At 31.9% G+C, this 14,554-nt stretch overlaps 3 protein-coding genes across 3 annotated transcripts; 2 read left to right on the forward strand and 1 right to left on the reverse strand.

Annotated features, from left to right (window-relative positions):
* Positions 1-273: 273 nt before the first annotated feature.
* On the reverse strand, positions 274-1,940 carry LOC9313795 (cyclin-D3-3). The gene is made up of 4 exons (XM_002877681.2): positions 1,310-1,940; positions 1,033-1,234; positions 816-946; positions 274-725 (listed from the first exon to the last, which is right to left on the reverse strand). The coding sequence occupies exons 1-4, from the start codon at positions 1,781-1,783 to the stop codon at positions 444-446; spliced, it is 1,089 nt and encodes a 362-aa protein (XP_002877727.1). The 5' UTR covers positions 1,784-1,940; the 3' UTR covers positions 274-443.
* Positions 1,941-7,890: 5,950 nt separating this feature from the next.
* On the forward strand, positions 7,891-9,671 carry LOC9313796 (F-box/LRR-repeat protein 16). The gene is given in 2 exon segments (XM_021026094.1): positions 7,891-8,185; positions 8,188-9,671. Coding segments are annotated over 2 exon segments (1,566 nt in total). The 5' UTR covers positions 7,891-7,983; the 3' UTR covers positions 9,552-9,671.
* A 2,034-nt stretch (positions 9,672-11,705) lies between these two features.
* LOC9312083 (putative small RNA degrading nuclease 4) lies at positions 11,706-13,838 on the forward strand. The gene is made up of 11 exons (XM_021026095.1): positions 11,706-11,853; positions 11,930-12,007; positions 12,102-12,170; positions 12,274-12,417; positions 12,522-12,638; positions 12,732-12,801; positions 12,881-12,981; positions 13,056-13,187; positions 13,263-13,385; positions 13,473-13,574; positions 13,683-13,838. Exons 1-11 carry the CDS (start codon positions 11,827-11,829, stop codon positions 13,752-13,754), a joined length of 1,035 nt encoding a protein of 344 aa, XP_020881754.1. The 5' UTR covers positions 11,706-11,826; the 3' UTR covers positions 13,755-13,838.
* The last annotated feature ends 716 nt before the right edge of the window (positions 13,839-14,554 follow it).

Consider the following 14,554-nt stretch of genomic DNA (forward strand, 5'->3'; position numbering starts at 1 on the left):
AGTTGTCCAACACTATTGGTCATCCAACTAACTCAATAGTTGTCTCTTCAATTCAAAGGACATAGTTCCACATACTTGTACTAAGTACTAAACAATAATGTATGTGATGTTTAAAACATCATGTTTTAGACCAATACCAACAGTGTAAATGGTAATGTTGGTGAATAATCTTTGACTGTTTAACTTTCTATTAGCAAAATGCAGAGATTTTGAGATGAAATTAGACCATCATCAAACCATGACACAGGTAGATCATAAAGGAAACTTTTAATGTAAACGAAAGAACTTTGTTTTTCGATTATCAAATAACGAAAAGAACACCATTTGCAACCGTCCATAAACACAAGAACCGAGTAACAACACATAAATGTTTCAACCGTACCACATAGCCGATAATATGTAAAACATGGAAACAGATTTTAAGTAACTAAATCGAGACATTATTAGCGAGGACTACTACTAAGCACATCGAGAAACATTCGGTTTATTGAAGATAACCTCATCTGCTGCTCTTGCACTCTTCTCCTCTTTAGCAAAGGCTCTGAAGATGGTGAAGACGACACTGAAGCAGAAGCAGACACAACCCAGGACTCATTCGAGCTATCAGAACTGAATGACGCATCAAACACCCCGATCGGACTAGCGGGTTGTTGCATCCAATTCATCATCCTTTTATTGCTTGGACTGTGGTCTAACACTAACTCATAGCATTTATTTACTTTCTCCTGTTTAAGTAAAATGATAATCGAATCAGTTCTTGATCCTTATTCCTTACACTTACTACATTGGCATTTATTGATACCGAAACCACATACCGAATCAACTTTGAGTAGAGTCATGAGCTGAGATTGGTAATCAGCTTCGTCACACATCTTGAAATCTCTAATGACAGAGACCATTATTGCAGTGGCTAACACAGAAGGACTAAACCTCAGAAACCTCGAATCTGAGAAAACCAAGAACAAGAATTTAGCATCCAAGATTGAAATCAAGTAAGCCTCAAAGAGATGTAAATCTAATGATAAACATTACCAGGAACAATGGAGAGCAACAACGATTCACATCTACTCAAGAACTCCAATTGCTGATGAGATTTAAAGCTGTATCGTCGAATAATGTGATCGAAAAACGAGATTGCAGTCACAGGATGCATCTTCCACTCAAGAGTAGACAAAACAAGAAGCTCCATTCTCTGTATAGTCTTAGCCTCAAAGACATATCTTGCTTCTTCCACCTTCAAAATAAAGTCTCAAAATCGGCAATTTCACAAAAAGATAAAAATTGAATCTGAGAAAGTGAGAAACTTTACTTGAAAATCTAAGAGTAAAGGAACTCGGATCTCTTCAACCTTAGCAGCTAAAGACAGACAAGCCAAAGCAGTAAGCTGAGACATCCATGGCTTATCTGTCTGAAACTTCCTGCTTGTAATAAACCTATCGAAGTAATTAACAGCTAAAAGAGCCGTCAATGAATTAAACCCATAATGAGATTTCACTTTGAAAATCCAATCAAGAGCCTTTTCACGACACAGAACCAGAAACTCATCATCTAAGATTTCGTCATAAAGACACGGTTCTTGTTTCGAAATCAAAGTTAATAACTCATCATCATCCCAAAACATATCATGATCAGACAAACCCAGATGTAAAAACGGAAACTTTTTGACACTCTCGTCGCACAAATCTGCTTCTTGTTCCTCAAACTCACTCTCTTCCTCACAGAAAAGACCATCAAGAACACAAAACGGTGCGTTTTGACTCTCTTCTTCTTCTTCTAAAGCCATGATCTTTCTCTTCCGAGAAGAAGGAGATTGTTAATTCCTTTGTTCATTCTGCCATTAGAGACTCTCTGGATTCTGCTTCTGTGTGTGAGAGAGAGAGATAGAAGAAGTGAAGACAAATGCCAAAGAAAGTGAAGGGTTTTATTTCACGCTTGTCCTCTTTTTTTTTTCTTTTTATTAAAAGATTTTGTTTTTATTTTATTATTTTATTTTCTCTCTCTCCATTTTTTTTTGTCTTTTATTATTCGGATGTTTGGCGCGCGAGAAAATTAATGAAACCGTACTTCTTCTTTGTTTTATGCACAGAAATGGAAAAATCTTTCTTTTTTATTTAATTTTCTAACTCCATAATTAATAAACTAACAGTATAAATTGAAATCATAACGATGAATTAATTGCGTTAAAATTAAAAAACTAATTAAAATCGTTGGTTTTTCAAAAAATACGTATTATTACGAAAAAGCTTATACTCACGCGCTAATCACGTGTGTAGTTACACGCTTTTGATCCCTGTTCGTTGGATACGACTAAAGATGCTCTCTGTTAGAGCGTGTGGTTCACGAGCTTATGAGGTGGTGGTGGGAAGTTTCAGTGGTGGATAAATGCGTTGACCATTAATTATATTTGTCACCTTTCGGTTTTGAGCATCGATGATTACAAGTAAAAAGAGTTTTTTTTTTTTTTCGTCATTAGTTCTTTGATTTTGGTATTAAAAACATAGTATAATTTTACTAAAACTTTGAATTATCGTAATGTGTAAAGTCAGTGTTTTTGTATTTAGTGTATAGAGATTTTTTAATTATTTTTGGGTAATTATTGTGTGTTACATCGAGTATAAAATGTTGGAAAAATCAAAATACAAAATTTATGAGTTCCATCAATTTTATTTTATTTTTCACTTTTTTTTGGTGAATTAATTTATGTTATACGGAAAGGAAGATTCAAATTTGATTTAATCATATAAAATCATTCGTGGGGTCACATATGTCAGAGAAAAGTCCACGTGGACGAATGGGAAGCTTTATATGGTCAACGAGCTGACATAAACCATTAGAAAAAGCAAAACATAGTTAATTAAAAGAAAAAGGACCTCGTTCTGTTAAAACGCTTGCGCTTTATTATTAAATTAGTTTAATTAATTTTCTTTATGTATCCTGTATAAAGTTAATATTTAAATATAATAGCTTGATCTTGATGAGCATTTCAATTTTAATTCTCACTGCTTTATATGCTAAAAACTAAAGACTGAGGACACAGAAAAGCCGATTAAAATGTAAATGTATTCGTTGTACACGTAAAAAAAGTTGTACCAAACTTTAGCATTCAAGATACATACATGCAACTTATACATAAATAATATGATATAGTTGTGATGGAACATACATTATAGTTAGTACTACAAAACAAGGGAATTAAAAAAAAAAGGGGTAAAATAAAGTAAAATTCGGTTTAAAATTTAATGCTGAATAGTGAACTACTGAAAGATGTATTTTATAATGTTTTAGTCGGTATATTTACATGTATAATTTTCTTATAATAGTAAAAGTGTTTATAAGCAGAGTGAAGTGAATGATCCTGTTGTCACGTTTACTGCGTTCCTATCGACCTAGACGCGGTTAACAAAGCAACAATTGTTATATTTTTATAACACATATATATATATTGATGATCTTTATCGATTGTGAAAGAAAGCAATGTGTGGTAAAAAAATGAAAAAGCAAAAGACAAATAAATAAGGGAATGGGGAAAAGTAAATCACGAGAGGAAGCTCAGGCCATTGGTAACAAGCGGGAGAGTCTGAGATTTGTACAAAGTTTAACAGCGACTTCTCATTTCCACATTTCATATCTTTTCAAAAGAAAAAAGAAAAACAAAGAAATTCCTAATATCATCGCTTTAAAATGTTGTCTCTTCATAGTCTTTATAAAAAAAATATTCCATTTGTTCTATTATGTTTTTTTTTTTTTTTTTTTTGTGTATTGGCCGAATACTTCTACGATATGTAATTGTTTTACCAATGGGTCACACAAGTTTATAACTCTTTGATTGACGATTTTCATATTGAAACATTTGAACGATACAAATTTTCAGTTTTTTACTAATAATACGATAAGTATTGATTTCGATCCATAAGTTGATGAAAGTATATAATTCTTATGAAAATAATTGTACTAGTTATATTCTCTTGTATAATTATTGGAGCAACCGAAATTTACTAATTAAGAGCAATATAAATATAATGATATTTATTAACAATTTTTTGAATCTTTCTTGATTTTTTATGTCATCGGTTAGTCATTTTGATCGTTGATCTTACTTTAGAATTTAGATATATTTTATCGATCTTTCAATAATAAGATAAATTTTATAAAAAAGATTACATATATTAAAAAAGGTATATACATATTAAATAACGCTTTTTTTTTTTTTGGTGAGAACATATTAAATAACGCTTTATCTTTAAAACTTTAGCTCTAAATTTGGAACAAGTTTTCTTATTAAAAGAAATTATTAAATTATAAATAATGAAAAATAAAGGTTGCAATCTAGAGGAGACAAGAGTTATTTATAATAATGGTCCAAGAATCCGGACGGTAACCTTTTATTTAATGGTCAAGAAGCTAGAAGATAAGAAGTGTAAGAGGGTATTTTTGTTTAATAAAATAAAAACCAAAATGAAATTGATTAGATTAATAAGAGGATGTGTGTGTAAGTGTTGTGTTATGTTGATTAGATCGAAGAAGGTTTTTGGGTCATAATTAATAATGGCGTCTTGTCTGCCAGAGACCAACGCCGTACGCTAACTTTCGATCTCCTACTCTAACCTCTTGTTTCTTTAATTCTGCCACTAATACTATAAGATATGTGCACACATAATATTTCATTTATAATAAACTTATTTGATGTTAGGTGTCACCCATTTGCTGTTAAATGTATTGCATAGCTTTGCTCCTATTCCCCTTATAGTGTTTTGTGCATTTTCTTTTTTAATACTTAAGATCCCATGCGTTTTTGGTCTTCTTGTCCATAACATGTAAGACTAAATGGAGTGACACCTAACACAGTTCATACAGTGTTAACTAGTTCATATTGGGTCAAAGAACATAACATGCTAACTTAGTCTTGTTCATACCATCTTACTCCATATAAGTTTATATATAGTTGAAAATTCATACTCGTGTAAAATTAAAGTAAATTAAATGCACTCATTTTTTTCATTTTTTTTTTCAATTTGTTTTGTGCATGTCAACATAATATTTTTTCATGAAATTGTGTTAGCATATCGTTTACTAATCTTAATATATGGTTTAGAAACCGATTTAGATCGGTTTAATATGATGTCAAAAAGAAGAAGATCAGTTTATCATAAATGGGAAAGTTGATTGTCTAGTTTATTTGGTGTAGTTGAATGTATATATAAGCCAATGTTACTTTTTTCTTCGTTAACAAGAAGAAAGATAATCTCATAACCTCTCATTTGATTGTGTTACTTCTATTATTAATTGCTTGAGAATTAGGATATATGCGCTAAGAAAATAAAATTATAAGATACTTAATAATGAAGGGTATTTTTAACAACTGGTTACACAAACTTAAAAAAAAAAATTGCTAAAAATAACAGATAATTTGTGTAACCATTTCACAATTGGAATATTAAATATCAATCATGTCAATTGTGTTAGCAAACTGCTTACCACTCACATGATATTCACAATTTCTTTACATACAATACAATACTATAAAGTAATGTTTATACATTCCAAAATGTGTAAGATAATATTTTTTGCATTTTACATTCAAACACAACAGATAATTTGCATTATCTAATTAATTTTGCATTTACCTGTAAGGATAACAAAGAATAAAACAAATTTGCATTTCGTAATTTTGTTTCATTAAAATATATATTTTTGCTCAAATATATAGTGGCGAGTATTTTTCAGTCTCTATGATGAATTCATATTTCTAGAAAAATGGTTTAGTGATGTTGGTTCAATTTGGATACTAGTAAGCAACTAAGCATGATGAAAAAATGTTAGGTAAGAGGTAACATTATACCATTGCTCCAATTCAAATAAATTTGTTAGATATATTCATGATTTTCCATCATTTTGGTACGTTCTCATTATTACACAATCTAACATCATTACCACCAACCTAATTACTGGCACAAGTTCATAATAATGCATATAGTATTAAGATAAATATACACAAATGACCATGTGTGTCAGAATTCTCTTGAATCTCACCGTATTTTTTGAGTCAACCCTAAAACGTTGGCCGTTTATAGCACTCGTCACTGTTCTTGCTATAATTTTCGGTTGGAAAAAAAGAGACAAGCAAAAAAAAAAACTTATCAATATAAGTATTATTTTTGTAATGATTTTAATTTGTTAAGGAAATATTGTAGTTCTATAGTCATTTAACAGGAAGATATGCAAAAATAAGAATACCATAACACATCGTAGAAAATTGAAACATGTGTTTTTTCTTACTTTACCACAAATTAAACATTTAATTACCTTTTTTCCAGAAAATAGAATTAAATGGTAAAAGTGAAAAACAGGCTGGTGATGGGGCCATGGCTTTATTTTTAAATTTATATTCTATACAAAATTATGTACTCCATAAAAAAATAAAAAATCTATCAAATTGTAACTCCACGACAGAGGCACAGCTGAAGCCTGAAGCATGGGTGAACTTCTAAAGCAACCAAAAATTAAATTCAAATTGAAATAATTGTTACATACAGCTGCCTACCATCTGATTTCTCTAAATAGTACTAACATTTTACAATAACTCGAAAATAGAGGTTTGTTCAAAATATATATATAGAGAAACAAAATTTATTTTATGTTTTTTTTTTTTTTTTGTAAACGACAAAATTTATTTTATGTTATTTCCCAATTTTTAATGGTCAATGTTCATAGGTGGATATGAATGTGTAGTCTTCTTATGTTCTTAACTATTCCTCTTGGAATTATCTTTTAGGATATGGTCAGAATGTGCAATTTCATTTTGGAGTATCATTGTGGAATGAATATTAAACTTTAATGTCACAATTCAAATTCATATACACAATAAAGGAATCAGAAACTATAAACAAGAAGAAAAAACGAGAAGCCCTTACATATAAGGAACAAAACTTTCTGATTAAAATCTTCCAAAAACCAAGTCTAAAATTTGCACCTCTTGTCAAAGACTTTAGCAGAGAAGTCTTGCCAAAAAAAAAAAGAAAAACATAACGTTCATATATAAACATTTGATTTGATCTCCACTAAAATTGTAGATCTCTCTTTCTTTCTTCTAGATTCGTATATCATTTTATCATTTTTTGTCGTTGAAATGTATATTATGTGAGATCTCGTTATTTAAAAAAAATCATTTTATTGTATTGTATCAACTATGCTTTTTAATAGTATTAGTTTTACTTTGGATGGCTCAAGAATCTAAGCGAGATGTGGAGAGATGGATTCAACTTTCAAGTTCAACCTATAGTGTAGTGTATTCCAGCAAAACCCACCCAACTTCCCAAAAGTTTTCACAAATGTTCTTACCACAAATACTACTCCATATTCTTCTCTTTGCTTCTCCATTTTATGAAATTTACTTTATATTTATCCCATAATAAATTATTCATGTGTTGCTCTTAGTGTTTTCAATACTGTAGTACTTGCATCCGAAACCGAAACTATTGGAAGTTTGTAACTAGAGCCTTAGAACTTACAAGAAGCAAATAAACAATGGTTTTGTCGATTACAAATTAATATTGTTAGTGGGCTTTTTTGACCCATTGCGATCAACGACGACCAAATTTAGACGTTATGTGTTTTCGTGTTGCAACGACCATCAATTAGTTGCAACGAGTAAGAAAAAAAAAAACATATCGCTGATTGTTGTCGTTGGTCGCATCGCATTTGGACATAGACTACCAAACGACCATGCCTATATATGTTGAAGGTCAAAGTCAAGGAAAGCAACAAATTAGATAATGAATTGGTGGAATCAAGCCCATTGGGCCAAACGTGTGAGAAAAATAGTCGCCTCGAAGGATAGTTGTTGACTACTCGAAGAAAATAACTTGAAAAAAAAAGAAAAATATTAAAAACGAAAGGTACTGAGAAAAAAAAAAAAAAAAAACTCACGAGTCGTGGTGAGTCGTGACTCAACCCAACCTTACCCTTATACTCAACCACACAAAAATGGGCCAAGCTCCGTCGTCTCCGGCGGATTCAAGCGTACGCGATACTTCTTTATGGCTCTGGTCACCGGAATTTCTCGATTGCGAATCGATTGGTTTCGAAGACGGAGGTTACGATTTCACGGCAAATCTACCAGACGATTGCCTCGCTCATGTCTTTCAATTTCTCAGCGCCGGAGATCGGAAACGATGCTCTCTCGTATGTAACGGTGGTTACTCGTCGACGGTCAGAATCGTCACCGTTTATCACTTGACGCTAAAGCTGAGATTCTCCCTTTCTTGCCTTGTATATTCAATCGGTTCGATTCCGTAACAAAGCTCGCTCTTCGTTGTGATCGGAGATCTTTTAGCTTGAGCGATGAAGCTTTATTCATGATCTCGATTCGTTGCTCGAATCTGATTCGAGTCAAGCTTCGTGGTTGTCGCGAGATTACGGATCTAGGAATGGAATCGTTCGCTAGAAACTGTAGGAACTTGAGGAAATTATCGTGTGGCTCTTGTAATTTCGGTGCAAAGGGATTAAACGCGATGCTTGAGCATTGCAAGGTTCTTGAGGAGTTATCTGTGAAGAGAATCAGAGGAATTGATGAATTGGCTGAGCCAATTAAGCTGAGTTCGTCTTCTTCACTTAGAACGATTTGTTTGAAGGAGCTTGTTAATGGTCAGGTATTTGAATCTTTGGTTGCTACAAGAACTTTGAAAAAACTTAGAATCATTCGGTGTTTAGGTGATTGGGATAGAGTTCTTGAAATGAATGGAGATGGGAATAGTTCTTTGACTGAGATTCATCTGGAGAGGCTTCAAGTGAGTGATGTTGGACTCTCTGGTATATCTAAATGTTCAAATTTAGAGACTTTGCATATAGTGAAAACCCCTGAATGCTCGGATTTAGGTTTAGCTTGTGTTGTAGAGAGATGTAAGTTACTGAGAAAGCTTCACATTGATGGTTTGAGGATTAAGAGGATCGGTGATGAAGGTTTGATATCTGTAGCTAAACACTGCTTGAATTTGCAAGAGCTTGTACTTATCGGTGTTGATGCGACGTATATGAGTTTGTCTGCTATTGCTTCAAATTGTAAGAAGCTTGAACGGTTAGCTCTTTGTGGGAGTGGTACGATTGGGGACACGGAGATTGGTTGTATCGCTGAGAAATGTGTGGCGCTGAGGAAATTCTGTATCAAGGGATGTCTGATTTCTGATGTCGGGATCAAGGCGTTGGCTTTAGGCTGTCCTAAGCTGGTGAAACTGAAAGTGAAGAAATGTAGATTGGTTACAGGTGAAGTTAGGGAATGGCTGGGTGAACGGAGGATGACGTTGGTGGTGAGTATGGATGATGATGAAACCAGTGGTGTGGGTATTGTGGATGGTGGTGATCAGAGAGTTCTTGAGACGGTAGCTGAGGAGGATCCGCTGCCGGTGACTGATGGTGATGGTGGTGCGGGGGTTGCAGGTGGTGGGAGAATAGGGTTAGCTATCTTAAAGACAAAGTTAGGGTTACTTGCAGGAAGGAACTTGGTTGCTTGTACGTTTAGGAGATGGTCTCAAAGTGAAGCTACTAGTTCCATTTGATTGAAAACAAAGGGTCTTTGTGCATTCAGAACAAAAACCTACTTCTGTATATTATTTCTTCTTTCTTATGTTGATAATCTTCACAATTCATTTTCAAATTTTCAAGCCTTAAGGTTATTATTGCTATTTTTTTTTCACTTGGTACTTACGTAAGTCCTCCCTCTGATTCAGAATATATAGGATGTTTTAGAGTTTTTATTTTGTTTCAAAATATATGATGTTTTGCAATTTTCTATGCAGTTTTAAATATATTTGATATTTTATTACTGTTTGTATTCTGCAGTCTTTTCTCTAATTGGTTGAATTTTTAAAACCAAATATTAAATGATAGTTTTAAGAGTGCAAAATAAATTTTCTTAAAATGTGTGATTTCAAACAAAACATCATATATTTTGAAACAGAGGGAGTATAAAATAATTTAAACTCAAAATTATTAGAATGAAATGTGAAAGAATGATCCGTATGTAGAAATCAATTTATCATATTATCATATGGTACATATTGTACTCTAGTTATTTTTCTTATATTATTTTCTTCAAATGATTAATAAAAATAAATAATTAAAATTAAGCTTAAAAAAACCAAGACATTATGTAACCTCAGTTTATCTTAGTTAAGCATAAGGTTCTATGTACTTTAGGATTTTGATTTGGCTTTTTATATTTTGAAGCTGTTTTGACTTTGATCTTCTATCTTTTATGTTTGGTATTTTGTTCGAAAAATCAACAACTTTAGAAAGATTAGCACGTATATTACATGTTAACGCAAAAATATATATATATCATCTCTTAGAACTGTATTTTACGACATAAACTATTACTACTATACTTCTGCATTGAAGAATTTGTTGGAATGTTGGATAATTACGTAAATTTAAGGAACTTGGTGGCTTGCACGTTTAAGAGATGGTCTCAAAGTGAAGCTACTAGTTCCATTTTCGTTGCATCTCTTTTGAACTTCATTATTCAATTTCAAGTCAACTAGTCAAGGAAAGCACACTCTACTCAAAATTTTGAAAAATGTTATTTTTATTTTCTTACAGTACTGCTAATTATGTACATTTTGATATCGTGAAACTAAAAAGCAATATGTAAAAGTAAAACATTAATTTCTCATATTTATTATGCCTAGGTAATACAAAACAAAATGGTTGACCGACCAAAATACAAGTTCATTTTGTTTTTCTAAACCTGTTTTTGTTATTTTTACAAATCACAGCATAATTGACAATTGATGTCAATACTTTTAGAAAACGAGGAATTGATTTATTTATTTATATTTAAAAAATCTAAAAACGATTGATACAAGATTCTCTTAAAACTGGTTATTTTCTTATAAAATGTCACATTACTATCATTTCTATATATAATAGAATAAAACATATATGATTTGTTAGTGCTGCATCATCATTATTTTTAGAAAAGAAATAGTATATGATCTACTATATTTATCTCTTCTTTTTTTTTGTTATTTATTAACAAAGCGTGCTGTTTCCCAATTTTGCATTGAAAATCAAAATTCACACATTTACATCACATCAGTGAAGTCAACAATGACAATTGGTCGAGTATTAAAACAGTTTCGAAACAACTAACTCTCTATATATATATATCAACATCACCACTTGAAGTTTCTATAGAAATTAAAAACACAAACAAATTGGTATACTTTCTCAAGAGAAAGCGAACTAAACAGGTACGTACGTAATTAGTTATTTTTAAAATTGTAACAAATGTATTTCTCTAATCTTAATTTCTCTGCATAAAATTGTGATGAAGCGGAAGCTTTTAGGGATAGAACTATATCCATTGATTCTGAGAATACCCGGAAACTAGGGTTTGACAGTCTTCCTCTCAAGACTTTTGCAAAAGCTCTTAGGGTTGTAAATACTCTTCACAGTAGTTTATAAAAACCTATTTAAATCTTTCGATTAATCAATTCATCAATAACTTCTCTATAATACAATAAGCCTAAGTGGCTATTTATAATAAAACCCAAAACCCTAGATAAACGCTAAAATAATCTAATAATTATCTAAACTAATTAAAATACAAATAATAAATAAATAGAAGATATTTGGAATTATCCAAATATCACGCTGCATCAAATTGATACGGAAGATAATATATCTATATTCTTAAAAATTTCGCATTTTGTATATAATGAGGATATGTACGTAAAAAGTTTGATTTGAATCGTATAGTTTTGAACTTCACTCTGTCTCATCTTCCTCTTAAAAGGCCCCGGCGCTGGAAAAATTGATTGGTCCTTAATTATGGAGAACTATAAAACAACTTTGCAAGTAAGTGAAGATAACACAATGTGATTGTAATGACTAATGAGTTATGGTTTTTTAATTCTCTGCTTTTTATGCTAAGGCTATGCAACGCCAAGCCAATCGTCTGATGATTGAAAAGTTCAAGCAAGAATCTCATGACAAAGACACTCCTGAGCAGGTGTGTTGGAAATCAATTTTAAAAAACATGTTTTTATGAATGTTTGTATAAGTTTACAATAATAATATGTTTGAAAATGTTGTTGGTTGTACAGAGGCTAATTCGATTGACCGTTGAGCATCCGCAATACCGTGTCGACTTTTCGTTTCACTCACACTCCAAGGTTTGTTTCCTCTCCTAAACAAAGGTCTTTTGCTGTTTAATATATCCAAGTTAATTTTGTGTATTTTATGCGGTTCTTTAAGACTTCTTTAATTTCTAAGCAGGATTGGTTTGTATCCGATGTTGGAACGAAAATGTCGAATGTGATGATTTCAAACCAAATGGTAGCTCTTGACTGTGAAATGGTTCTTTGTGAAGATGGAACCGAGGGTGTGGTTAGAGTTGGCGCTGTTGACCGCAATTTAAAGGTATAGCTTAGAGTTATTTTGAGAGTTTTGAATCTTTATTTCTTATTGAGGTCTTGGCAATATATCCTTAACTCGGGTGATGAAATGCATGTTTATGGCTTTAGGTGATCCTTGATGAATTTGTGAAACCGCACAAACCTGTTGTTGACTATAGGACAACTATTACAGGAGTTACTGCTGAAGATGTCATCAAAGCTACTCTCTCTTTGGTTGATATACAGGTAATAAATATACCATGTTGTCTCTTTTTTTTTTTTTTTTTCCTAGAGACAACACATACAAGTTTTGTTGACTGTGTTGTGTAAAATGTGCAGGAAAAATTGCGGCCGTTTCTCTCTTCGGGTACAATTTTGGTAGGTCACAGTTTGAACCATGACTTGGAAGGTAAGTAAAATTTTCCTACTAGTTCTTGTTAATTATTATTATTGGACTTTTGCTAAAATCAGGAGTATCTTGTTACCAGTGTTGAAGATAGATCATCCCATAGTAATTGATACTTCACTTGTATTTAAGTATCCTAATTCAACAAAGCGAAGAAGACCTTCTCTTAATACCCTTTGCATGGTAAGTCTATACTCTGAAGGGATTCACGTAAGAATAACATTCTTAATACTTTCTAACAAATAATTATTTCCCAGTCTGTGTTGGGGTACGAAGTCCAAAAGACCGGTGTTTCTCATCACTGCGTACACGATGCAGTCGCTGCGATGAAACTTGCACTTGCTGTTATAGAGAAAAGAGTTGACACAACAATCACACTAACTAAAGAGGTGACAAAAAATACGAATTTACCTAACTTTTTTTTTGTTTTATCATGAATTACAATTACATTGGTTTTTCTATAGATGGTGGAGGCCGAGAAATCAAGACTCTTTCTACATAGAATCCCTCACTATCTGTCATCTGAAGAGCTGAAAAAAGATCTTTCTCTAAAGTTTTTTCCCAATAAGTTTACAGTTGATGTTAAGGTTGAGAATTCAAACCATAAATATATTTTTCTTTTCTCTAAATCTGAACCTTTTTTTTTTACCTAAGTTTTTTTTTTCTTTTGGCAGCCAGCAAAAACACAAGGAGGTTACTATTGTGCAGTTGTTGTCTTCGGTAGCTCATTAGAAGCAAATCAAGCATTTGAGAACGTTAATGGATACCAAGAAACGGTATTATAGAATCTTTGATTTGTTTTGAAAGGACCCGAATTAAAATCTGTGATTCAGAGTGATGAAATAATAATTTTTTTTTTTTTTTTTTTAATATTTGCTTTTCAGGATTCATCGGGGCTGCCACAGAAACTCATTTCTTGTTCAAGAGCCACTTTTTATGTCCGTAAAATGGCTTAAGATTGGTGATGCAACCTAGGGTTGGTTGAAGGCTTGAAGCTTAATTTTTTTCTTTTTAATATGCTTTTTATGTTGGGAGTTCTGAAGCTGTTTTTAACATTGATTAATAAATCTAAGCTAAGTTTTTTTTCTATCCTTTATTTTTGGTATTTATTTTGAGTTTTCTGATAGATTTATATTAAATCATAGGCAAAATTTATAAACAGGATCACAGTATTAGAAAACAACTCTAATAAATAAATCCATCATTTAAATGAAATTGAAGAGTTGAGGCAGAAACTAAAAGACAAATTCCAGAATCTATGTATAGAAAGAGACTCAATAGCTTTCATAGTCTTCTTCCTCATATCAAAGGCTGGCGTTCCTTATGATTGCATATACAACGCAGCAGCTGCAATGAAACTTGCACTTGCTCTTATAGAGAAAAGAGTTGACACAACAATCTTACTATTTGAAGAGGTTACAAGAAGTTGGATTTACCATACTTGTTTTATCATAAGTTAACAATTATAATTACAACGTGGGCAATTTTTTCATAGATGATGGAGGTTGAGAAATCACAACTTTTTTCCACATGGAATCCTTCCCATTGTGCCATCTGAAGAGCTGCACCAACTTCTTTCTCTAAAGTTTCTTTCGTAAGAATTTACAGTTGATGTTAAGGTTGAGAAATCAAACCATAATATATAAACTTCTGTTTCTTGAAACAACCCCAAAAAAATATAAAAAAAAATCCAATTAATTTTTTTTTTTTTTTAAAGGAGAATTTCACAAAACAAAAATACAAAAGATATAAAAAC

This window comes from Arabidopsis lyrata (assembly GCF_000004255.2).
Source record: "Arabidopsis lyrata subsp. lyrata unplaced genomic scaffold ARALYscaffold_5, whole genome shotgun sequence".
In the NCBI taxonomy this organism is placed as follows: Eukaryota; Viridiplantae; Streptophyta; class Magnoliopsida; order Brassicales; family Brassicaceae; genus Arabidopsis; species Arabidopsis lyrata.

Coding starts and splice junctions, on each gene's coding strand:
- LOC9313795 (XM_002877681.2), bottom strand. CDS start 1,783: ATGGCTTTAGAAGAAGAAGAAGAGAGTCAAAACGCACCGTTTTGTGTT. Junction 947..1,032: donor GTTGCTCTCCATTGTTCCTG/GTAATGTTTATC, acceptor TGGTTTTCTCAG/ATTCGAGGTTTCTGAGGTTT. Junction 726..815: donor CTCTACTCAAAGTTGATTCG/GTATGTGGTTTC, acceptor TTACTTAAACAG/GAGAAAGTAAATAAATGCTA.
- LOC9312083 (XM_021026095.1), top strand. CDS start 11,827: ATGGAGAACTATAAAACAACTTTGCAA. Junction 12,639..12,731: donor TCTCTTTGGTTGATATACAG/GTAATAAATATA, acceptor TAAAATGTGCAG/GAAAAATTGCGGCCGTTTCT. Junction 12,802..12,880: donor TTTGAACCATGACTTGGAAG/GTAAGTAAAATT, acceptor TCTTGTTACCAG/TGTTGAAGATAGATCATCCC.